Raw genomic sequence first — 25,810 nt, 5'->3', positions numbered from 1 at the left:
GGTGGCTCCCCATTCAGCCTAATGGTCTTTAATGTGGGAGCAGTGTGACTGCAGCCCACTAATGTTCACAGGGATGCGCCAGTGGATGGCTGGCATGGAGGAGAATCATGTATGTGACCACATGGTGTGATGTGAAGAGGTGGCAGTTCAGACATGCCCCTCTTCTCCTTGATTTCTTTTAATTGTATTTTTCCAATAACGTGCCTGCTGTTTTCTGTTATCTCTTGAAAGAAAATAATATCTCAAAACCCTGTAAGAATCCAAGTAGTCCATGTCTCCATGCAGGTGTTTACAAACAGGTATTTTAAACAACCTCTATGACACTTTATAGAAGCTAGGGATGGGGATGCAGCAGAGTTGATTCATTGTGATTATAGCAAAATACCGGTAAATGATGCATGTGAAAAAATAGGTAATTAACAGGTCCGGCCCATCACAAGGTCATGCTTTTAGTGTCTGGCCATGCAGCATGCAGTTAAGTACTGAACCACTAGTACATACACTGGAGAATTATAGCAGATTTTTATGCCCTAAAATGTCTTAAGAACTCGTGAACACTTGAGAGTTTATTATTAATTGCATGATTCAATTTCCTGTTCATTATATACCCTTAATTAGCCAGTCAATCAGCTTGAGGCCTGTGGTGCAGGAACCTGATTGAACTCCGGCCATCTGTAGGTTAAAAACTACTGTTTATCGTAGCGGGACATAACTAACTAGCCAATTAGCAGCTGCTGCTCCAGAACCACTAAGACGTCCATGTTATTAAAATGTAGCCTTGCCCTGGCCCTGTTGTCCTTTTCAGTGCAATTATGGTGGAGCACACTGCTGCCACTCTCTTTACAAATTGGCTCCAGAACATACACAGGAAGTATCTTTCCAGTTACATGTAAATGAAAAGGAACAAAACATATTGCTCTCATGTCCAGTCAGGACACTATAAGAGTCACCCAGTTGAGTATGAGAAAGCAGCACTGGAATGCAATGTGCATGTGAGACTTAAAAATAGCTTCATTGCACATGTTGCAAAGGACGGCTCTATATTGGATGTCAAAACACACTCACCAGGGGATTCAGCAAAAACAAGTCACACACACCAGTCAATCTAGTCTTTCTGAAATTGCAAGCGAGCAAGCCTCAAAACTCCTCAGTCGATCTTCCTGGAGTAAGAGGCCTGTCATCGCATTCTGTTCGAGCTGCCACTGACCACTGGCACAGGATGTCACAGGGACGATTTGTCTTTTCCCCTTCCGCTTTGCGCTCACTGGAGAGGGACAAGGAGCTGCTGGAGAGGGAACAAAGCCAGAGACGTCTGGCAGCTCCTGCAGTGACCAGCTACTTTCTGAGAAAGGAAGTGAGAGAGAAAAGCATAGCATGGAGTCACGGATCTCCTCAGCGCCCTGCTTTGATATGCAAAGACCTAGTTGTCCAGAATGCCCTGTATACGGGGGACCTGGAGGCTCTGCGTCAACTGTTCCCCAAAGGAGCACCGGTCAATCTGGTTATTCAGCCTGAAGGAGGAGACATGATCTGGGTGAACAAGGGTGGTGAGTCCTTGCACTTGTACTGTGTTTGGAATTGCAAGGTTTCATAAATGATGGCTGCTTTATTAGAGCACTATAGGGCTATTGGTGTTCTCACTATCAGGCCCAACTGAGGTATGTGACTTCACATCATTTTGTTTTAAAGAAGCATATTGAAAAGCCAAAACCTTTATGCTATTCATCAAGTTACAGTATATCTCATGGACTACGATGAACTTCACTTGCACAGTTCAACAGAGCAGAGATACAACATCTAAAGGAAGTTATGAATCCAAACACTAAAAGGAATACTTAGAGCTACAATGGTGTGACTACGGTGGCTCAAAAGGGTCATATATTAGACTTTTACCAGTGAACTATTAAGAACTACAAAAAAGTCTGATCAGAACTATGACACTGCACAAAAGCAAACATTCTTGAATTCAATTAGAATTTAGCTTCAGATAAATAACTTAAATCAAGGTGCTCTGGGCTGTAGCAGTGTAAACTGTGATGAAATATCATGACAGCCACTGCTAAATCATCTCACCTACAACTCTTTGGTTGTCATGGCAACAATAAATGTTCAGTTATGTATGTAACATTATTTGTTTATTTTTAGTTATGCTTTAAAGAAGACACTCATTAAACAATACAAACATACACTGCAGTTCAAAAGTTTGTGGACATTTCCCTTCCGCTCCATTATAGACAGAATACCAGCTGAGATCAGTTGCATTGTTTTTTTTTAATCAGGGCAGCAGTTCTCAGATTATATTATGTGCTTACATAATTGCAAGTCACAAGACGGAATACAGCCTTTGTTTGTCATGGTCCCGATATTACCAGTGAACACTTCGGGGCCCTAATTGAAATGCTGGGGGAAGTGTAAAGTCAGTCTATGAGTCGAGTTCATGTGCATAACTAACAGCATCATTTGGTGTCAGACAGTTTTTGCTGACCCGCCACTGATTGACCTATGGATGTTTCTCATGGTATTAAATTTGCAAATTAATTCTGCATAGTTATTAAGTAAGCTTTAGTTAGAATTTTAGACTGCACTTTATCCAGCATTTGAATTAGATCCCTGGGTTGTTACTGCATAATACCCCATTAACTTAATTTTTCATATGGTGGTTATATAGAAAGGAATATTTTATTTTAGTTGGAGAAATTGTCAATCAATTAGAACGTAATGCCATGTGCACCATGGTTATGGTTTAAGACTATGGGCACCCCCTACCTACAACCAAACAGCCATTTTGGGGGATAGGCGATTGGAGGTGGGAGATACTTTCCTGTAGAATCATACCCATTCCACCTGTGAATGGCTGTGGTGGAAGATAGTAGACCTTTTTATTGAATGAATGTGCATTGGCATATTAATCTCTAAACATCTTTAACAACACTATTTATTAGCCAACATAGCTCTGTTAGCCGACTCAGGAGCCACAACATAAAGAGGGAGTTGGACAACAGCAATAAGGTTAACAAATAATATATTCATCAAAAGTAATGAAATGCAATCAAAAGAGATGTCTATGGAAAATAAAAGATGTAGGTGCACATGTCTAATACAAGCAGGCTTGTGGCCACGTTGCAGGAAGGTTGCCAGAAGGTTAGGTCGCCGTGACCAGCTGGCAACTTATAGGCAACATGGCTGTTTAGTTGTGTGTTAACTGGGATATAGGATAGCCTACCCACTCCCCATACAGTGCTATATGATTGACTTGAAGAGCGATAGAAAACTGATTAGCGCAAATGAAAGCTTGTGCTATACTCGTGCTGCCAGTGCCCTGAGCCTAGTCTACTGCCCGTAAGAAAAATCGCCCCTGATTTAGGGTGTTGTAAAATAAGTTGTAATAACAAGTTGTTGGTCGTTTACATAGGTTAAACATGTTTAGCTTAAAGTGTATGCTATGTTTATTTTGTTCCCTATGCCTGTTTCATTCATCCGGACCATGAGGGAGGAATTAAACATTATGTCGTCAACCTTTTTTCCCCAATTGGAGTCACTATTTCTCTGATAGGCTACTTGGAATGGAGCAACACTAAGGATAAGAAAATAAACCACATCCAACATGAATTTGAATTAAAAAGAAATACATAAACAATGTCTAACTTATTAGGCCTAAGCTATAGCTCATCCTGAGCATCAACAGTTTCTTGATAGCCGCAGTAATGTTAGGCTACTGACCATCAGGAACCCTGAATCGGCTGATATTCCGAACACAGGCAGGCAAAAAAAGGCCTTTGCCTTTCCCCAGTCTCTTGCCTTCTGGATCCTCCTGAAATATGTATCCAGGACCCCCTGTCCATGTGTGGCACAAAGCTATGGGGCTCTACATACTGCCGATTTCACAAGAGGCCAGTCTCACACCACCAGTCCGCCCGTGCTCAAGCCAGCCCGGGCTCTTCCTACTAACTGACAGGCAGGTCTTGCTACAGGCCTCCTGTTCCTTAATCATCCTCAACTGTTCATCACTGTATTGCACCTCGTACAGGTAACCACAAGGAATCGGATTCGCACACCAGATCTTTAGAAACCCCATTTGCCATATCAGTTTCAAAATTACCATCCGCTATCGTCCTTACTTATCAGCTTTCTCCGCAGAGCAAGAGCCTAGCCTGTTAGCTAGCTTAAAAGAAAGATGGTGGACACTATTTCTAAAATCTGGAGGTCACACTGGAGGTCACACTCCCATAGGCAGTAAAAGAAAGCCCACCCCTTATGGGTGGGTTGAAAGCATGCGGAACTAGACATGTAGTCTCTAGCCTCTGCCCAAAAAATCCCCTGATGACGCAAATTGACGATTTTTGCGTCATCAGAGGATGTTTTCTAGACAAAATATACAGATATCTCTCGTCTCAGGGGGACATGAGGGAGGGAGGCACGGCCATTCGAAAATACTACTGGGTTTCTACTGATACAAAGCTTAACCCTTAAAGGAGTACCGCCACACCGGTGTGACGGGAATGTTGGGAAATGAACGTTCTAAAGAATATCTGGGTTCATTGAATTCAACATAGAATTTTAGAACCTTCAATTGTTGCGGAACTTAGAATGTTCAAAAACCTACACCTTTAAGGGTTAATGCTAATCGCTGAAGTGTCCCTTTAAAAGTGGCCCAATCAAGAGAGAGAACAATCCCTAATATACCACCACACAGGCGCGCCTGCAGGTGTACTCAACGAGAGAAAATTTCCCTTGTGTGTGTGTATTCACACCAAATTGGCCTACCATACCTGCCCAACTATGCACAGTATCCCATTAGCTCCATGCCATCAGGCTATTTACAATTTTCTATTAAGTAAGTGAACACATTATCAAAATTAACGTGCACACATTTTGTTTGAGCAGGAGAGAGAATATACGCACGTAGGTACGTGCGTACCATAGCATTAATTCCTGCAGGCGCCCCCACACGCAGCCACACTAGGTGTGCACGATCAACTAATTATCCAAGCCAGGCCTGTACTGCCTGCACACTGATCATGCCAGGCCTGAGGGGGGCACAGGTTATTTTTGTCTGATGTACTTTTGGTAGGGCAACAAATTGTACACGTAATATAAATGTAAATTACATTTTTAAACCAAAAGTAGCCTATAATGTTGATCAACATGATGAAATGAACAATAAAAGTATTGTTTCGATTCTAAAAAACTGAAAACTACCACAATGTGCTGCTCATGAGTGTGCAGCAAAAAAAGTATTCTGCTCCTGTCCCTCATGTCAGGAGAATCTGGGACAGTGGAAATATCATCTTGCAGCCCTCAACGCTTAAAATAGTCTCTCTGGCCCAGTCGGGTTACAGATAGTGTCAAAACAGAGAGAGTCAAAACACCCGCGAGGAAACAACTACCGCTAATGCCCAGTCAAAACATCTCTAACAAACAACGTGCAATTAAGGACAGTTGGGCCTATTCCCAGGAAACCTGACACTGACCTATTGAAAGAAAAAGACGCTGGGCTCATTACACGCCCTCATGGAACCAAAGGTTAAGCACCGAAAACCGAAGGCATTTCGGAACGATGTGATCGCCACTGCTAAGGCAACGGGGGAAATCCTGCAGTTTTGGAATGCTCTACTGATGGGGGACGACTTTACTATCATTAGTGTAATCGATGACCCCGAGTATACCTACCTTATTGATGCCGTGTACGACACTAGCAACATTGATGAGTGGAAAAACTACAGATTTAACTACCGAGTGCTGAGTATGTCTCATGATATGAAATTATTTTATCTAATGTGTGATAAGTATATGAAGCCTAAATGTTATGTGCGTTGAAGTTTTTTAATGCTTAATTATATATTCTCTAACAAGGCTGCTGTTGGTCTGTTGCTAGTTGTTGTTTTTCCTTTCACTTGGTTATTATAGACAGTAAACGAGATGCTGTTCCTAATTTTTGTTGGTTTTTAGGCGATTTCTTAAGAAATACAACAACTGATACTCATCAAATTAATCAAAATCTTAATGATTTGTAAAATTGACAATTGAGTGAATCTTATAAAACACAACTGCTAGTTAGTTATAATAGTTACATATAATAGTTGTCAGGTTGTACCTGATATCTGTTTCAAAAAAATCTTCTCTCAAATGAATAATTATGTGTGCCAGCTGACCCATTGAAAACAACATTCAGATCTGGGGTGTCTCAGTAAACCTGAAAGGTGTACCTTTGTAGGTTTACTTTGTAGGATTGTTTAATAAACCATCTCTTACGATTTCCCTTTAGACAGGCCATCTAAAGTAATATCTTAAGACTGAATCCGTATTTCTGGGTTGATGTTTTTCATAGATTCACATAGACCTTTTACCTGTCAAGACTCAGATTGGCATTCAGGTAGAATGCTCTGGGAAACATAATTCTGGGCAGTGAAAGTGACCAGTAAAGTAAGAGATAAAAGGGTTCCATCAGTGGGTTTGAGATAGAGGTTATTAAAGGTTTTCTATAGAAACAAAGTAAGAACCTGTTTTTCTGAGAGCGATGCAAAGTTTAAACGACCACCCTTTAACTCTTCACAGGACTTTGGTCTCTCGCCTACGAGCAGGAGCTCACCACACCCCTGCACATCACAGCCGGCCGTGGCTTCACTGAGTGCTTGAGGCTCTTGCTCCTGAGAGGTGCTAATGTTGACCTGGCACCAGGCGGCACCACTGCTCTGCACGAGGCCTGTGAGGAGTGCCAGGGCGAGTGTGCCAAGCTGCTGTTGTCATATGGTGCTAACGCCAATGCGGTGAATGAGGATGGTCTCATGCCCTTACACGTCTGCACAGAGCTGGAATCCATTGAGTGAGTGCATGTTAAAAGTACAAAAAAATGGCACGTCTCCTTTCCTGGTCCAAGACACTTCTTTCAGACACTCCTTATCTTGTCCAAGTGGGTGATGCTTTTAAGTTAGTGGCATGGTCATTTTGTGCTAACACAGTATTCTTTGTATGACAAAACTGTTACTTGTATTATGAACCTACAGTTACACTCTAAATGTACTAATTTGAAACAACATCATTCATTCAGATTGCAATGATGGGTAAAGGTGTTTTTTACTGAGATCCTTTCTATTTTAGCAGAATTACAAAGGCATATAACTAGAATATTTTCCATCTGCATATATCTTATCTTATGCATATGATACAAATATATTTTATCATCCTGAACGTAGATGTGCTAAACACCTACTCCAGTTTGGAGCTGCTGTGAATGGCCGAAGCCTGGAGGAGGATGACAGTCCTCTCCATGTGGCCTGCCGCCACGGCCTGCCTGACCACGTCAGCCTCTACCTGCGCTACGGGGCCCACCTGGAGCATCACAACGATGAGGGCAAGAGCCCGCTCAACGCCGCCTGTTCTCAGCCACAGGAGAAGGCTACTCTGGGCCGCTACTACCAGGTGTGCCAGCAACTGGTGGAGGCCGGGGCCAAGGTGGGCACAGAGGACCTGCAGCACCAGACGCCGCTGCACATGTCCTGCAAGAACGTGAACCCGGACGTGGTGGACCTCATGCTGAAAAACGGGGCCCACGTCAATGACATGTGCTACGGGGGCAACGCGCCCATGCACAACGTGCTGAAAGAGGTGGCCTACAAGCCAGAGCATGAGCCAGAGAGAGTGGTGCAAGCGCTGCTAAACTACGGATCAATACGAGTCTGGCCAGGAGCACTGCCCCAGGTGAGATGGTTGTTGAGGTGAGAGGGTGTCATTGAGACTTTCCTTACTAATGCTTTACTATTACCATCACCAGTTTGGCACTACTGATTGTCATAATGATAGATAGGGAACCAGCACAAAGAACTGATCAGTAAAAATCAGATGGTCAGTGAAGGTCAAAGGGTCATTCCATGTCAAATCAGCCAGAGGCTCACAGGTCATTCTCTCAGAAAAATCTGAAAAAATTACAGGCCTTCCTGTATGTCAGCTGTGCATGCTATGTTGGAAGTTGGACAAAAAAGCTTGTTCACCAAAATGCTTAAAATGACTTCAAATTAAAAAAATATTTGTTCAGTACATACAGTATGGCACTTTGGAGATTGTCTTCGCCTGTTGCTAGTCAGTCAGCACCAAAACAAATGCACATTCCAAATGTGTGACTCCTTGGCAACATGTCACTTTGGTGTTGATGTTCTTTCTAATAATGATTCATGTCCATCATTCTCATCTCATGTATGCTCAAAGCTTTGTAAGGTTTATGTGGGATAGTTTCTATTAGGGGAATCTTCAGGGTGTTTTTACACATAGAAGTCTGGACCAATTAGGAAAACTTTTAAGAAACTAAGGTATCCTTAGGTATCCTAATACCTTTTATACATTTTTTTATAAAAGGCCAAGCGGCATGTTATTAAACTCAACCCTTGTCAATAATATCACCACATGCACATCATCATCATCATCACTTAAAAAATGGTTCAGAACACATTTTGATCATTCATATTGCTGGCAGTGTGCTACACTGTACATACTCACTTGTCCCACTTGAGTCAGACAAATTGCCTGATTCCTAATTAGCCAAATGTTAATCGGAGATTAATTAGCACTAATTGCAGAAATTCTTCGTGCATCTCCCAGAGGGGGGCTCAATCTGTTCGTCATGCCAAGTGTTTAATTATTCTATGTGTTTCCCCCGGACGTAAAACCTTGGCCCCGCATCTCCTATGAACAAGACAGGGCTCCTGAACTCCAGTAGTAACCTCTTCTGATGCCATGGACTGCTTAACATCGCAGTGCTTAGCATACTTCAGGCATTTCAATGTATTGCTTAAATAGATGCCTATAAGTAGATGGTCAAAAATCTGCATTCCCACGGGCGTCAAGCCAAGGTATGGGCGTTAAAAAGAGTTTTAAAAAGGTTCATGATAACACTATGACCAGAAACCATTGCAATCCTGAAAAAAACTGTTGAGGCTATTGTTGCAGAGCAACACTGTGCATTCAGGTTTACTAAACTAATAAGGCCGGCTGACTGTTTCATGTTGTCAATGCCTTTCAGGTTTTGAAATACTGTTGCACTTCTCCTCGTGTCATTGAGGTTCTCTTGAATGCCTATGACCGCCTCAAAATCACAGAAGCCTGGGTGGAGGCTGTGCCACCCGAAGTATTCAAGGTAGGCTGCAAGATCATTTGTCTTTGGACTTCAGGTACTATATACAGTATATTGTTACATGGAAGAATGCTGATAATACTTTAATTATTAACGATAATATAATTTGTTTTATTATATTCCAATTGGCTAGAAAAACAATGCATCTTCATTATTGAATGCATAAAATGTGTTGAAAAAGCCCTCTACCTAATTACATAGCTCTGTACCCGAATACATAAGTTCCCCATAGCAAAGAACACTTCACTAATGTCATTATTATCTCCCATAGCAACACCAAGGTTTCTATGAGTCAGTGTTCGCTCTGACCCAAACACCTCGGTCACTGCAGCATTTGGCTCGCTTCAAACTACGGAACTATCTTGAGGGACGCCTGACAAAGGTGGTACCCAAACTCGACCTCCCCAACTTCTTGAAGAAATACCTTCTGCTGGATTTCAGAGACTATGTCCACTGAGGGCAGGTGTTTGTAACGCCTCGCTGCCCTTATATCCTGTATATATGGTTGAACATTGTGTCTTTCCACATCTGTATAATCTGGGTATAGGTTCACATGAAAGCTGTTTCTGTCTTTAGTTTCTATGCCAGACTGTAACTGCACATAATTGCACATCATTATCTAATGCTTGCAATACTGAGTTGAAGGTTATTTGCAAGAAAAGTGTGTTGTGTCCACTCTATAAAGCAGAGTGGTCTTTTAATTTGGCCACAGACGTGACTGCTCATGGATTTTGCCAGAGAATGCAATACTATGAAATATGTATATAATGGTTACACTATACAATGAAAGTGACATGTTTTAATGTAGTACTGTTGTTCAGACTATTTTAGTGAAGTATTCAAATGACCATCTGAAAGACAATTGCATGGTAGTCTACAATATTGGATTAATTATTTTAACAAACTAAGATGTAATTAAACAAACATATTTAAATATTGATTTATATAGAATTTATTATTTAATTTGAAAAAGCTTCTTAATCTCAATCAAATATTTGCACTGAAGAGGCAAGTCATGCCATGAAGAGCTAATGCTTATAGCCTACCACAAGGGGGTGCTACGGTCATTATGTGACCAATTACAAAATCGCTAATAGTAGCCTACCTTTTCCACAGTCAATTAAGTTTGGTGAAATAGGATTTAGGAATAAGACAATTAGCAAAACAAAATGCCATCTAATATAGAGAGATCAATGCCTTATGATGTTCATTCAGAAGTTCAATGTAAGCAACGCTGCACAAACCTTACAGTAGGCTATAACTGTCCCATGAGCAACATCACATACTCTTTGTAATTTCATAAAACTATGCCGTATAATCTGATTCAACAAGATGCTATTTGAATGCATTCCTTTTTTGATGTAGCCTACCATGCGGTCTATTATATCTATTATATTGCTTTAAATGGTCATACAAATTGTCAATAAATCATTGCATTTTTTTTCGCCATGTAACATCATCAACACCATGACAGATCATTTAAAATTATTCGTTTTATGTGATAGCCTTCTAGATTATAGAAAGCAACAAAAATAACACTATTGTGATTGAATGTGACTTTATCTTAAAATGAATAAATATTTTTTATTTGTTTGAATCTGGTGACATACAAATTAAGGACAATGTAGCCTACGACATGCCGCCAAGCTATGCCAACAGACCTGGCACTATCCTCACCTAATATTAGGAAAGATTAGTAGAGGTAATATTCGAACTCGCCACATGCTTTAAAAAGCTTAGCCTAGGGTTTACTAAATTCCTAAATGACCATAGCCATTTTTATTGACGTGCCAATTATGACTTAATAATCTTAAAAACGACATACGATTCTATATTATGGAAGTTATTTCTAAAGATTCTTGCCGCACTATTAAGATTGCCAAGTCGGTTTGAAAATGCTGTTAGGCTAGAAGAAGCGCCGCGGTCTATTATAGACTTTTTTTTTTTTTTTAAATATATTTTCAAAAATAATACTTGTAGGCACTAGACTATAATAGCAGCCTACTTTTGTGAGCACTTAGTTGATTCATATTGCTAAGGGGCCAAAATAACTGTTCCGAAAACTAAATATGATGCTGATAGTTTAAATAAAATGTATGTCATATAAAATTATACATTTACTAGCCTTCTTGGTGACCCTCCGTCATTATCTTAAACACTGAAATCGTGTTTATTGATGTAGCCTAAGCTATGTTCAGTTTCATTCATGGACATTTAGTTTACGGCCGGAAATTAGATATTATATGGTTTGGCAAAGGTAGATTATAGGCTGCTAAAACGGGCACCAGTTCTTGGATTGTGACACCAGGACAGTGCGCTGACTTGGGTAATGGACCTGTCAGTAACCCATGTAAATGCCCTTCACTGCCAAAATGGATGATTCTATGGTCAAACTATATTGCTGCTTTAGATATCAAAACCACAGCAAGTATAATTTGAAATAATCATATATACTACTACTAATAATAATTATCATTATTATCATCATCATCATATGATAATACAACTATGTGTTCTAGACTACTCTTGGAGTTGTGAGCATTGTAATGTGTCCTATTTTAAAATAAAATGAAAAACAGACTTCCACTCTTCAAATTCAGAGACAGGGCCTCATCCAGCAGAGCAACCCGGTCGAGTGGAAGCCACCAAAGGCAATGTGCTTTACCACCGAGAGTCTAATAAGTCTTCCAGCCTTTACTTATGGTCGCAAGTCCACTTAATGAGACCGACGAGGAGAGCGAGAGAGAGGGAGAGTTTGGTTTCAATAGATCAAAGAGCGCTGCCGCTGAATGGAGTCATTTGCAATTAGAAGAATAATTAGCATTTCCTGGTCCTGCATTGCTAATCAGAGTCGGAGGTGATATGTTTATGTCTTCATGCAATCAGACGGCCAGTTGGAGTGCCCGCGCCCCCGGGACTCAATAGGGGCTAATCATCATCACTTGGAATTGGCATTTAAACGGCAAAATGATCTCCGATCAAATTAACACTTGGGGGAAAGCGCACTGAGAAGATAGGAAAATGTTTTTTCACTCCAGCAAATGTTGATTTGTTCAAAATGGTAGTGTGGGGGGGGCAGTCAACAGTAAGCTATTTGATGGTCAGTACAATATAGTCCTGATTTTTAATTAGAACGATAATTGCGCCATGAAGTTGAACTTTAGCGCATTTAATAGAGTTGACTAATCTCATTTGAATATGATCAGATGATCCTCTCTGGGTTAAATTGAATTCGAGATAAAAGCTTCACAATACCAAATTTAGTGGCACTGCTCCTGAAATGCTATTGACCCCTTTCCCCTGTCCTTCATTCAAATCCAATTTTCACCAGAACATTTCTCTCCGGGGAATAGTTGTTGTAGCACTTCTCCTAGGCCAAATTCATTGTTTTTATCTCTAAAGAATAGAACAGCCTTTCTCTCACAAGTGGGGCAAAACATCTGCCTCTCCAGCCCTCCCGACTCCGTTGCCATCAGTCCCCTGAATTCAAACAAAGCCGTCGTTGTTTTATGTCTTGCCTTGAATCCAAAGTAATTACTTATCATCAATCAAAATTAATAATAGTTGATTGGGTTGGTGTGGTCAACGATTACAGAGGGGGAAGGTCTAAAGCAGTCTCTCACACCGTTTCCAGTCAATGTGGACTGAGAGAAAGAGGGGGCTCGACCCATCTATTTGGTATCCACTGGGAAACTACCGCCTCTCAAGGCGGCCAAAAAAGTCAGAAGCTGAATAAGGAAATGAAGCGTAATTTGAGGAAGATGGATGAGTCCCGAGGGCAACACCCCCCTCTATCCTCTTCTATTGCAGATGATAAGCACTGTTCGTTTATGTGTGAGTGTGTGTGAGAGAGAGGGAGAGGTGGGACATAGAGATTGCACGAGAGAGAGAGGGAGAGAAAGAGAGAGAGACTGTGTTTATGTCTCAGTTTGTGACAAATAGGGGAAGAGGGACTGAGCTGAAACAAAAAAAGCGTCAGGTCACAGTCAGCAGAGAGGAGGGGACGACGAAAAACTGCTCACCACGGTCACTGTGGATAATACAATCCGCGAGAGCTGCGAGACTTCTAGCTACCGGAGGAGTGATTTTCCTCCGTTTTTCTTCGAGAAGTTTCACTTGGAATTTAAATCGCGAGTGGACAGAATTTGCCTCAGAATGCAGCGACCGAGCGGACAAGGGACGGCGTTTTCAATTGACTCGTTGATTGGGACCCCGCAACCAAGGCCGGGGCACCTGCTCTACACCGGCTATCCCATGTTTATGCCGTATCGACCACTGATGATTCCGCAAGCCCTCTCTCATTCGCCTTTACCGTCCGGTATTCCTCCGTTGGCTCCTTTGGCGTCGTTCGCGGGACGACTCACGAATACTTTCTGTGCAAGTTTGGGACAGGGAATGCCTTCTATGGTGGCGCTAACAACAACGCTGCCGAGTTTTTCGGAACCACCGGACAGTTTTTATCCCCCACAGGAGATGCCTGGACCTCGATTAAGTACTGATCCAACTATTAGGAGACAGGAAAGCCCGCACTCCGAGGATCTGCACGCCAGAGAGAAAGCCTCGGAACTTCTCAACTTCTCAGAAACTTTCCAAACTATTACAGGTAAGATGAATAGCCATTTTGATTATTATCTCCACTGATCGCCTTATGTATCGACTGTAAAGGACTTTGCAATAATAATGTTTGACATTGTCATGTCATTGATCCATATGCACAGACAATTTTGCCAAACGCAATTAAGAAGAAGGAATTTAATGGGAGCGTTATGGCACCAATTAACTCATGACAAAGATGTAGGCCTAAGTGTTAATGTTAAAAATCGTTGGTGAAGTGAATTGCTGGTCTTTCCCTCTTATTAGACAATACATGTTTTCAAAAGAGACATTGAACAGATATATCTGTTAAAGTTTCTAAAATAATTGAACTTGACTGACCCAAAATTGGTATTCACACACATGCACCTCATTTCATTTTAATAAACAATCATTAGGTGTCCTTCCTAGTATGCTTGATATAGCGACCAAACTATTTATGCATTTGCTTTGTACTTACTTGTATTAGGCTAACGCCTTGACCAAAATAACAATCCATAACAAACAAAATAAGGGCACATCAAGTAATGTTGAACATGCAATGTGCAGAAGGCCTGCAATTTGTTGAGTAAACCCAAACACACATCCGTGTATGAATATTAATATGTGATATGTAATTATAGGTGAGACCAAACTGTACAGTTCGGACGAGGAGAAGCTGGATCTAAAGTCAGCGGATGCGGCATGTAGTGATCGAGAGGACAGCTCCGGAGACAGTGAGAACGAAAGTTTCTCGGATGGGAACAACTGTGGGTCGTTATCCCAAAAGAGCAAACTCAAGCCCGGCTCTCAGGACTCCTTACCACCGGGAAGTTCTGCTGGCAAAAGCAGACGGAGACGAACAGCTTTCACCAGCGAACAGTTGCTTGAACTAGAGAAGGAGTTCCACTGTAAAAAGTACCTATCTCTCACGGAGCGCTCGCAAATCGCACACGCACTTAAATTGAGCGAGGTCCAGGTAAAAATCTGGTTTCAGAATCGCCGGGCCAAATGGAAAAGGATCAAAGCCGGCAACGTCAACAATCGGTCAGGGGAGCCGGTGAGGAACCCCAAAATTGTTGTTCCAATTCCAGTTCATGTCAACAGGTTTGCCGTCAGGAGCCAGCACCAACAAATAGAGCAAGGCAGTAGGCCCTGAGTCGGCGCTTTGATAGAACAGAGACACTGGACTGCTAATGTTAAATGCATGAAGCACAAAAGCAAGGATTCCACAAGAGTATCTGGGACAGATATCGTTTTACTGTAGCATATGGTCTTTATACAAATAGATGTTTTGAACAAGACTGTATATTTTCTTTTCCAAATGTGTTCTGGCCATTTATTTATTGTTTTTTTTTTTTTTGTAAATCTGTAAATATTGAACTTGTCTTAAGGACATATGTGCACTATGAAAATTTCGAACTGTAAAAACAATTTTAAAAATATTTATAAGTTGACGTTTAGTTAAATATCTGCATGTGTTCTCGCCCTCCGGTTTAGCCTCTTGTTTTCACAGCTCTTACCACACCATTTAATTTATCATTTTGCATGTACTCCGAGACGTCTCCATTTAGTACTTTAGCGACTGTATTCTCCAGTTGTTTGTGAAAAGGGTGATGGGAAAAATAAATAATCAAAATAAGGGCAAAACATGTATTTACATTACTTTGTGATTTAAAATGTTTAATAGCCTGTGTTTAAATTACATAATTGGCAACCTTAGATAATTGACTGGTTGGCCAGTGATCAATTTATTTTGTGTAAAATTTTGGCTTTTGGGTAATAATTGCAGCTATTCTGGAGAAGTAGCCTATTCTAAATTGCATTGACATTTTAAAGTGTTGCCCTTTATAGAGGTCAGTATAAAATGTCTTTGGTCGACAGTGGCGTTAGCCTTTCACTACCCCACATCCTGTCATGCAAAAGGCCGAAGAGATACAAGTTTGTATCAGAATCAATAATAGGGACTAGAACGAGAAGTTTGTTATGCAAACATTTTGTATCAACATCCAAAACAGACCTTTTGGTGAAATAGGAATATCGCATAACCCCTCAAAGTGTGCAGACTCTCGCAGAACTTCAACCTAAAACTACCTGATTTATATAGAGAGAGCAATATTACACTGATCTTCAGAGAATCGGGGTCTGTTAAGAACGATCCATAACTCAAACAATTATAACAAATATTTTTTCGATATTCATAGCCTACTGTGCTATCTAGAAATTTCTTTAAATTTGCCAGAGCCAGATGACCTCATGTTTTTTTTTTTTTTTTTTTTTTTTTTTTCATTTTATGTTTTTTTACGACCACTTGACTTTTAGGTTTTGCTTGATGATAGAAGAGAATATAGTTCCTCTTGCAGCCAAAGAGAGCGAAAGGGGGGAAAGGTTTTTGTAAATGAGCGAGGGTATCATTTATCTCTCTTTAGGAGGCCATGCTGTCGCAAGGTGGACTGATGGATCCCCATTAGAGCGGTCATATCCAACACATTGTAATGAACTTCACAATCAATCACTTTGGGTGAGCGAGAGCCATGGGTGGGGTGGGCCCATCCACACACACGCGCGCGCGCTCAATGAGTGCGATTTGGATTATGCTGGGCAATGGTGGAAATGATTAGACAAGTCTGTGTAAAATGAAATAAAACATCAATGACCCAGACCTTTTGAACAACTTGAAATACGTTCAGCCACGGTAATATAGGCTACGCCTTACTAGTCCTTAGAGCTAACTTTTTCCGTGTGAATTGGTCAGGCGCATTCAATTTTAATCCAACCGGACGAAAGAAAAATAAATCCAGATTATAATACATATCCTACACAGTATTATGGCCACCCTTAAAACGCGGTGTCTGGTAAAACACCCACAAACGATAGACAAAACAGTCACATAGGCCTACCTACAGTTTATCAGCGACAGCAGTTTGCTTAGGCCTGAAAGGGCGGTCAAGTGGCATGTCTCGACCTCCACTTCCCATGACGCGTGATATATTAAGATAGCACTTTCGCGCTTACTCGCTAATGGAGAGAACGAAGCTGACAGATGGACGCAAAAGGACTCCAGTGCCTTGCCTACACTGTGACTTGTTCAAAGAGGATGTTATCTTCATGACATGTTCCCTACATCAATCTTGCAGGGCAAGACAAGTTTGAAAGCTGGACACTTTGTCTGAAAGTGCAATTGTCCTATTTAGATCTAAAAAAATATCAAATAAAAAACAGATACAAAACAATATCAATTGAGCCATAATGATATTCCTGCACTGTGAAAATTGCAGCAAAATAAAACTACGCTTATCAGTCTGCTGGAGCATTTCTAAATTCTGATCAGTCATCATCCAAAACAACATGAGAGGTACATTGTATATTGATGAGCTCGGGTAAGACAGGATAGACCACTTTGAAATGTTTCCTGTTGAAGGCCAGCTCCATTACCCCCAAAGAGTGAAAGCAATGTTTAGACACCAGCGGAAGTGTTTATTCAGAACCACATTTTGATTTTTTAAACCAAAATATTACGTTTAATGGAATGGAGATGAAGGGTGTCTCTCAACTCTGAATGGATAAAGCCTCGTGTGTGTACCTGAAGAATGTGCCCACACTTCCAAAATCACTAAGCCCTCTGCCACAACGATCTGGGGCTGATTAAATGGAACTCTAAGTTAGTGTGCCGTTTCATAGTAAGCAACTAAATACTCTCGGGACCCTTGTAAGTGACTTTAGTCCCAGTCTCTGTTATTTTATGCGTCATTATGGGCTGCCTGCCATCAATAGGCTAAAATGCAGAAGCAGTTATTCCTACAGTGCCCCAGTGCATGACTGTAATCTATGGCTGCATCAGGTCTTATAATAATTCAATCACATTTTAAATGTTAAATGTGTTTTGATAAGGTACAACCACTGGGATGTTATCACTGGGCTTGACAACACTCCACTGGTTGAGAAGGAAGGCAATAGAGCGATGAGAATGTAAAAAGTGGGGGCAGCTAATGACTCCAGGGGGCATTTTGAGAGGGCACACTCCAGAGTAAGAGTAAACTAGCAGCGTTGGAAAAAGGCTGAACTGCATAGTGGTTTACAAATAGCATCATTGCTAGGCCAAGTGATGCTCTGGTGTCAAATCATTCAACAGCCTTTAAGAGGCTGGTGAAAGAGATGTCAAATGTACAAGGCATGCGCTCCTGTGGTGGATTAACTCCACTGTCCACACAGATGCGTAGAACATTGAGTCCTCTGCAGCCACAGGATAAAGGGGCACATTACCACAGTGGTGCAAATATATATAAAAAAATAACCAGTGAAGACACACGTGATACATGACAAAAATATAGGAAACACAGTACAATGCCACAAGTAAAAATGGAATTTGTTTTCCCAACTGTTACATACATGATCCTAAACAACTCTGACCTCACTGTGTTATCCTGTGGTCTCTAAAATGACCCCCCCCCCCCCCCCCCACTCACACACACAAACACACACACACAACTTCTCAGCAGTAACGTCTGTGGCTTTTTTGGCAGAGTTCCGTCTAGATGACTTGATGTAAGTGTAATTGCCACGTTTTCACTTTCACAAACAGTATGGTGTTTACTGTGGCCTTTGTAAAGTGATGCCATCCCGTTTCGGTCACCTCACTTACTTCTGCTAGATATCAAGGCCATGATGCAACTCCTATCTGTAAACAACATGTTGCTGACTGGGTTTGCTATCGTGTTGATCTCATAGGTTAGAGTGTTTTTTTTGTGGAAGAGGCTGGAGTGGGTTGTAACAGAGGACATCAGCTAGCAAGATAAAAATACTTTTGAAGGTATTAAAGGCCTGTGACTGGTGTCGCGTCCTTTGGCAACACTACTAAGACCCATTTTAACCCACGAAAGAACTTTTACATACCTGTCAGTCAAATGCAATACATAAAATAACAAACACATGACTAAAATAGATATAAAACCAACCGCAAGACACCGTGCTTGCTGGTAATTGACTGCAATGACAGGAGAGGCAGAGCAGAAGCAGTAATTGCAACAATTAAATTGTCAATGAGGATACAAATGTGCTGGGAGGAAGCTTGGCCATTCTCAGCAGGAGAGAGCCTGTGGGGGTGGAGGTGTGTGTGTGTGTGTGTGTGTGTGTGTGTGTGTGTGTTGGGGGGTGGGCAGTGTGCAGAATAGTGGGCAGCATTCGAAGGGCGTCAGTAGTGGGCAGGGCTCGGGCCTTCTTGGGAGAGTCTGTCGGACGCCCGCGCTGGTGATGTATGGGCAGATGCATCAAATCGCACAAGATAAACAAGCGATGAATTTCATCAGGGCCATCATAGCTTTAATTTGGCTGCCTAATGAGTCAGAGCTAGTGGCGGAGATAAAAGTTGTCAGAGGCCCGGCTCTAATGAATTTCTTGCCACTTGTAATCAAGGTTGCCTGTCTGAGGGGCAATGATTAATGGGGCCCGGGAGGATTCCCTCGGCCCTCCGCTTTCATTACACCTAATGCATTCTCAGGCAAATTAACAACACAGGGAGGAAGAGAGAGAGAGAGAGAGAGAGAGAGAGAGAGAGAGAGAGAGAGAGAGCGAGAGAGAGAAGGAGAGGGGGTGAGCAGAAATACAGAAAAAAAGAGGGCTGAGAAAAGGAGGGAGGAGGATGATGGAGATGGACAGGAATAGACAGAAAAATAAAGGCAGAGAGAGAGAGAAAAGAAAGAATGGAATGGATTATAATTTTTGAGGGTGATATGTGGACGGACAGACAAATGAGACAGAGAAAATAAACCAGGGGTAGGTTAAAACAGATAGATATAGATAGATAGAGAGAGCGAGAGTGAGAGAAAGACAGAGAGAGAGAGAAAAGGCTTTGACTGAACATAAAAGATGGACATGATGAAAGTAGAGATAAAAGAAATGCAATAGAGGGCATCATCTAAACAAAGTGGAATGGAGAAGTGAGAGAGAAGGGTAGAGAGAGGGATGAAAAGCATGAAAGCTCATTTATTGGAGAATATCGACACTGAATGACCGATTAATTCAAATATTTTTAACATTATGTAATGTCTACATAACCTGTTCTGCCTTAGCAACAGGTGTGTTCGGTGAGGGGCAGTACACTACCCTATTTTTGGTTGTACTAGTTGAGGTGGAAACAGACAAATGAGAAGTTCTGTTATCGCTGTGCTTGTTAGGTTCAGAACACAAGTTCAACTGAGCTCCGTCCAGCCCTGCCCGTTCTTACAGTGCATGAAAACCTCAAATGAGCATGTACAGATAGATCTGTGAGCGGCCACACACTAATACATCAGACAGGGAGCCCTCCTCTGCAATCCCAGAGCCATTTGTCAGTGCTCAGGTGGGTGGCTTAGCTATACTCCCTCATATTTACCATTCATCTGTAAAAGCACAAGGCCTTGTGTTCACTCTATCTATGCATTATTATTTTAATTTGTCAGAAACCACTGCCAGATGAAGGCAATGATGAAATGTGTCTGTTAAAGGTCTTCAGCAGAGCTGAAGCATATTGTGGACACTCCAAGCCTGACTGCTGAAAACTTGAGGTAACTTTTATTCTACCTAAAAGAATTCCCTGAGCAAATAAATAACGTAGCCAAGGGAAACCTGAGAGCTGCCACCACTGGCGTGAGTCTGGTCCAGGTCTGGCAAGAGTTTGGTGGAGTCGCTCTTAATTAAGGCCAGACAGACACACACTGGAGAGGAACAACACCATGTCAGAGCTAGTGTGAAGAACAGCTGCATGCATGTGTTGCTCTATTAGCTACTCGTAAAGCGGTAATTCATGAGTGTGAAAACTTGCAAAGAACATTAATGGCAAGCATTTACAATTAACTCAAACTACTCCTGACTCATAGAAATGAAAGTAGATGACTGAGCGAGTGGACTCAAAGAGGTGTAAGTAATTATAAAATAGATCAAATTGAGCACATTCAGTTTGAACTGTTGGAGAACTTTGTCCACGGAGACAGGCGCTCATTTGCTCGTGCTGCCTAGCAGGGAGACATGAGAGGAAAATGTCTAGGAAATTCCACCAAAGTAGATTGCCTCTGCTTATGTGCACGAGTGAGCGAGAGAGGGGGGAAGAGGAGTGAGAGGGGACGTGTATTTATACAGATGGGATTGGTGTAAAGGCCTGTGGATTAACAGGGAGTTTAGTCTTCTCTGCATTTCAACACCCCCCACCACCACAACACCAAGTAGGGCTTATTAGATGTCAGGAGTCAGGACATCTCTCTGAGGGCAGGCTACGGATCATCAGAAGCAATGCAGGGCTGGCTATTTAGTCCTCTCCACAGTTTACTCGGGACATATGCAACCGGTTTTTATATTGCCTACTAATTACTGAAGATGGTAAACACCTAAACCAAAATGAACTTGATCTCTGACATATTATATACATTTCCATATTACCAGTAGTTACACTAATGACTATTAGAAAGTTAAGTTATGGCAAATGTCTTTTGCATCTTGCATAGTCTGCATCTGAAACATTTTGATGGAATATTACATTTAGATAGATATGAGATCTTAATTCATGATTCCTCTGCAGGTTACAGAATGAATCTGACAATGTAATAATGAAGATAATAAAGAATTAATAAACAGGAATTAAGCATCAGTATGGTATAAATCATTTTTATTGGGATGGTTTAATAGGTCAATTGCCAGCCAAGCATCCAATCACACAACAGGTTACTCTCTTGCTTTTGCTTGATTTCACACTTGGAACATGGAAATTAAACACAATGGAAAATTAACAAAAACAAAACAAAAAAGAACAAAAACAAACAAAACAATATTTACATCCTGCATTATAAATATGTCAAATGTACATCATTTTACACAAAGTACCTTAAAATGGCCAAAAATGACCAAATAAAAGTACCTAAAACATCATTAAAAAGAGATAAAACCAAAGTAATGTAAAAGATACAATGTTTATGAGGGAAAGAGGCCATTGCTATCTAACAGTTGAAGACAGTGCTAGTGCACCTGAAAGCATGAATGGCTGTTAGTCAGGACAAAGCTCATACCTAGAGGCCCAATTCCTTCCTAGAGCAGAAACTAGCTTTCAGGTGCTGCCCCTTAAACACCTCACACAAAAGGTCACTTGCCTTATATTTACCTCTGAAAATCTCCTCTTTTTCATGCTAGTGCACCCATATCTGTACATGGCAAAAAAACTCACACAACACATTCAGACTGCTTAGGATAAGGTCCAAGGTCCTAGCTTGATATATCTACCTATATCTTCAACCAGTGATCTTTGGGGGTAAAAAATAATAATGACTGGAAGAGAGGGCACTTTTCTCTAACTGTGTCTAGCTAAACATGTGTAATCCATTCATAAACACAGCATTAAAGTGGAATAGTAGCAGTGGCTACAGAGCTTGAAGCCTTGTTCCTAGTCCCACCTCTTTACATCTTGCCTACTCAGGCTTCATACATATAACTGTACTCTGAATGTTTCATTAGACAACATAAAAGATTCCCAGAACTAGCTTTCCCACGGAAAGACTGTAGTCAGAACACAGAGGTCGGGCGCAAACACTAAGGGCACATCAAAGGTATAGCATATTGTATCTTCTAAGGGTAAAATACCATCTTTCACATAGTCTTCGTTGAGGTCAAATATCTTCAGATTCAGGTTTGTTGGTGCATTAAAAACAAATATTTTCTTTGAAGGCTTTCTGTTATTTCAACATTATGTTGAATAGCCGAATTGAACAAAATAATGATATTTAAACAACATTTGACAGACAATGCCCATTATTTAAAAAACAAAAGACAAAACCCAAATGTAGAACAGTCTATTCTTAGTGACCTGTGTGTGATGCATTGAATAAGAGGTATGTACCCACTTAGGTTTAGCTGTTGGAGAGAAAAAACCCCAACAAAAAACCTTCTTCTGACCAGTCTGCCATAATACTGCCATACTGTGTGACATAACAGCTCATGAAAACAGACACTTTGAGGCTCCCTCCCAACAGAGAGTGAGCTGGCATGGCTTTTGGTAGCTTCGTTTAAGTCATAATGGCGTATTACATCACAGCCTTCTTGAGCAGTTTGTTTGTTGGCATGAACTTGTCACATCGTCTCCCTATTCAGCGTATGGCAGTGTTATGAAAGCACTTTGGTGGTCACAATAAACTCTGAGGCACAAATATCACAGATGCAAATGGTAACGAGGCCAAATAAGGAGCTAGCAAAAGAGACTATAATGACAGTTTAATTTAAACGTTCACCCAACGTTCTTTTTTTTGACGATCTTTCTCTTTTTCATTGCCCTCCTAGTGTGCATATAGGTCATGTTATTTTACATAATGACTCTGCACACCAACTAGGTAAAAAGAAAATAATGGTACCATGCTTAAGTAGTACCCTGGGTCTGTAAACATAAAATACTGCATGGTAAAACATCTACGACTTTGAGTAGGAGAATCTTGAAGTCTGGTTCACACAGACCGGACCTCTGTAGACCTTGTGCTACTTGCTTAAATCCAGAAATATATCTAATGCATTTTTTGCTAAAAATCTAAAAATGGCCGTGTCACTCATAATGTAAGGAAAAAGACTACAGCCACACAATGAATCAGAGAACATTCAGATCTACTGGTCAACAAAGCAATCCCAGTCCTTGTGACCAGATGAGACCTGAAGGTCATTTCTTCGTCTGTTCTACAAGATGACAAGACACTGAAGTTTAGTACCTAAATGGGACTGGGTAGGTTCCCTGAATCAGGACATTAGGATAATAGTTTCAGAGGGAAGAGTCATAGCCAGTCCAGGAGAGCCACTGGGGTAGTGGGTCCACGCGACAGTGGAATGGCTGTGAGGAAAATAGGGACTTTTTACATGAATCTGTACATCATTTTCTCCCATCTCGCTGGCTTGCGGCCATGTTGGTTTTTGCTTCCCAAAGTTTTGACGTTTAAAGAGCACTTCCTCTCCTTGGGCCTCCACCTTACCTCTCTCTCTCTCTCTCTCTGTGTCTGCGCTTTTCTCTATGACACTCTCACACCTTCACGTCCACTCACATGTTGCAGAGGGACTTCAGGAATGGAGAGCCGGGCAGTTCAGATGTTGTCTCAAGTGCTGACCAATTCCGCTGGCTGGCACATTCTCCAGGAACATGGACAGCATTCCCGTCGTTCAAAAGAATGGTAGGGGATCACAAGAGCTCCCCATCCACAAACGCAAAGAGCCGGTCAAGACGAGGCTGTTTCAGTGTAATCACTAGGTATCACGCGTTTAAAGAGGCATTTGCATGGCATCTCACTCTTCAGTCCCGTCACGGGGGTGGAGGGAATTCAGTGACCCCTTTGGTCATCTATATGACACAATCAGGTTGGGTTTGATGGGGCTTTTCAAACCTGCCCTCACAGTGATCTCTAATTCCATAGTTTCCCACAACTATCTTTGACCTGAATTTTACTTCTAATGTTGTTTTTACAAGTTCACTTCCTAAGGTTAGTGTTGTTCACTGTATCTCTCCTATATCTATAACTACGATATGACGAATCAATGAAAACTGATGTCATTTTGTTTTTAATCCAGGTTCCAATGAATGTCCAGGTGGTGCAATATTAAAGTAGTGCTGATATAAATAAGCTTAAAACGCCATTACATACACCAACCACTACTCATGTACAACACAGAGTTTGCGCTTTGTTTTAGACTTTTAGCTGTTAAATGTAAACATCATACAGGCGGCCTAAAATTGATCAGTCAGAGGTTGAAGTTGAGGCTGAAATTGGTTCAGCAAATTTTATGCAGTTGTTGACAAGATGAATATATTCAGAGGCTATTATTATCTACACATGTTATAGGCTGCCCTTGGGATTCCAGTGACCTTAAAGAGACCTTCTAGATCCCAATCTCTCTTGAAAACTTTACAGTAATGATAACTTGACATAATGTCACACTTCAAATTTTGGTAAAGTTTTAGATTTATTAGACTGCTTATAGCAAGGAACATTTTTGTGCCTGAAGTTATCAGAAAATGTCAAAGCCTTTATGTATAATAACCTATGTTCAAATCTTAAAAGGCCTGGCCCAAGCCTCAGTTCTGGCACAGTGCCTGAGAACTTCAAGCCCTGTGATCATGTCCTCACTTCCCTATTATGGCCATTTTCCCTGAATTTACTGGACAAGGAGGTGGCATAAAGGTTCATCAAGTAGGGCGAACTACAGACCAGAGAAGAGGGTGCCCACAGTGAAATCTCTGTTTGTGAGTGTGTATTGTTGTGTGTTTTCCGAGATAAAGGGAGGTCAGTTGGCTTGGTTGGTGGGGTAGGATTTGCTTGGGGTGTGTGGAGTGAGCTTTGCAGACATGGCCAGGACCCGGGGCTCTGGTAATGGAATCGGTGGGGATACAGTGCACGGTGGACAGCCAACTCACTCAAGGGTCACTGACACGAGACGCTCACAGAGGGGGCAGCCTGCCATGCTCTGCAGTGGGTGGGGAGACGGACGCCACAATCACATGGGAGAGGAGACACAGGAGGGAACAGTGGTAATGAATGGAGACACAATCTGGCCAACACCAACAGCCAGATGGCAGCAGAGTCTGGAACTGGGTCGGATCCACACCAGAACCAGGCCACATCTGCTCCAGAACCTGTTGCTATCTGGGCTCTTGGACCTGGGATGGGGAGGCGGTGAGGAGGGTGGTGGACTTAGGCACAGTATGCGAGGGAAGGGAGACACAGTCAGTCAGTGCGGGTGGGTTGGAGTGTCGGTATGGGTTGGGGGTTGTCCTCATCCACCCCTCCTCTGGTCCTACATGATGCTGATGCTGCGGTTGAGCTCGCACTGGGCGTTGTTGTTGTTGGCGTTGGGGTTGCGGCGGGTGGCGGTGGGGGTGGGGGCCGAGGCCAGGCCCACGCCGCTGTCGTTGGGACAACCGTGCTGGAGCAGAATGTCGGCACACTCCTGACTGCCCGCGCGCCGGGCGTACGACAGCGGGGTCTGGCTGCGCGCATCACGGCTCTTCACGTCCACTCCATACTGTCATAGTGAGACCAAAACAGACATAGGAAAGAATTGAGAGAGGGTGAGAAAATGAGAGGGAGAGAGTGAGAGAGAGTTTGAAAAAAAAAAAAACCCTCGCTA

General features: G+C 41.8%; 3 protein-coding genes across 4 annotated transcripts in view; 2 read left to right on the top strand and 1 right to left on the bottom strand.

Annotated features, from left to right (window-relative positions):
- Positions 1-1,064: 1,064 nt before the first annotated feature.
- On the top strand, positions 1,065-10,578 carry asb10 (ankyrin repeat and SOCS box containing 10). 2 transcript variants are annotated; one of them, XM_042076666.1, is made up of 5 exons: positions 1,065-1,547; positions 6,556-6,823; positions 7,194-7,698; positions 9,014-9,127; positions 9,396-10,578. In XM_042076666.1, the coding sequence occupies exons 1-5, from the start codon at positions 1,220-1,222 to the stop codon at positions 9,579-9,581; spliced, it is 1,401 nt and encodes a 466-aa protein (XP_041932600.1). In that variant the 5' UTR covers positions 1,065-1,219; the 3' UTR covers positions 9,582-10,578. The 2 variants fall into 2 exon arrangements, with proteins under 2 accessions (XP_041932600.1, XP_041932685.1); XM_042076751.1 differs by lacking the exon at positions 1,065-1,547 and adding an exon at positions 5,328-5,743.
- Positions 10,579-10,677: 99 nt separating this feature from the next.
- gbx1 (gastrulation brain homeobox 1) lies at positions 10,678-15,021 on the top strand. Its single transcript, XM_042076863.1, has 2 exons — positions 10,678-13,727; positions 14,341-15,021. Exons 1-2 carry the CDS (start codon positions 13,280-13,282, stop codon positions 14,853-14,855), a joined length of 963 nt encoding a protein of 320 aa, XP_041932797.1. The 5' UTR covers positions 10,678-13,279; the 3' UTR covers positions 14,856-15,021.
- Positions 15,022-21,315: 6,294 nt separating this feature from the next.
- agap3 (ArfGAP with GTPase domain, ankyrin repeat and PH domain 3) overlaps positions 21,316-25,810 on the bottom strand; it is a 130,237-nt gene continuing 125,742 nt past the window's right edge. The window contains 1 exon segment of the mRNA XM_042076974.1: positions 21,316-25,705. Within this exon segment, the coding sequence (XP_041932908.1) occupies positions 25,478-25,705 (228 nt within the window). The 3' untranslated portion in view covers positions 21,316-25,477.

The sequence above is a fragment of the Alosa sapidissima genome, chromosome 1 (assembly GCF_018492685.1).
Source record: "Alosa sapidissima isolate fAloSap1 chromosome 1, fAloSap1.pri, whole genome shotgun sequence".
NCBI classification, from domain to species: Eukaryota; Metazoa; Chordata; class Actinopteri; order Clupeiformes; family Clupeidae; genus Alosa; species Alosa sapidissima.
Note: the sequence above shows the minus strand (reverse complement) of the source record. Positions and strands in the feature narration are given on the sequence as shown.

Excerpts from the sequence above, each read along its gene's own strand:
- asb10 (XM_042076666.1), top strand. The coding sequence starts at position 1,220 with ATGTCACAGGGACGATTTGTCTTTTCCCCTTCCGCTTTGCGCTCACTG. Across the intron at positions 1,548-6,555 it reads GATCTGGGTGAACAAGGGTG|GACTTTGGTCTCTCGCCTAC; the intron begins GTGAGTCCTTGC and ends AACTCTTCACAG. Across the intron at positions 9,128-9,395 it reads TGCCACCCGAAGTATTCAAG|CAACACCAAGGTTTCTATGA; the intron begins GTAGGCTGCAAG and ends TATCTCCCATAG.
- gbx1 (XM_042076863.1), top strand. The coding sequence starts at position 13,280 with ATGCAGCGACCGAGCGGACAAGGGACGGCGTTTTCAATTGACTCGTTG. Across the intron at positions 13,728-14,340 it reads AACTTTCCAAACTATTACAG|GTGAGACCAAACTGTACAGT; the intron begins GTAAGATGAATA and ends ATGTAATTATAG.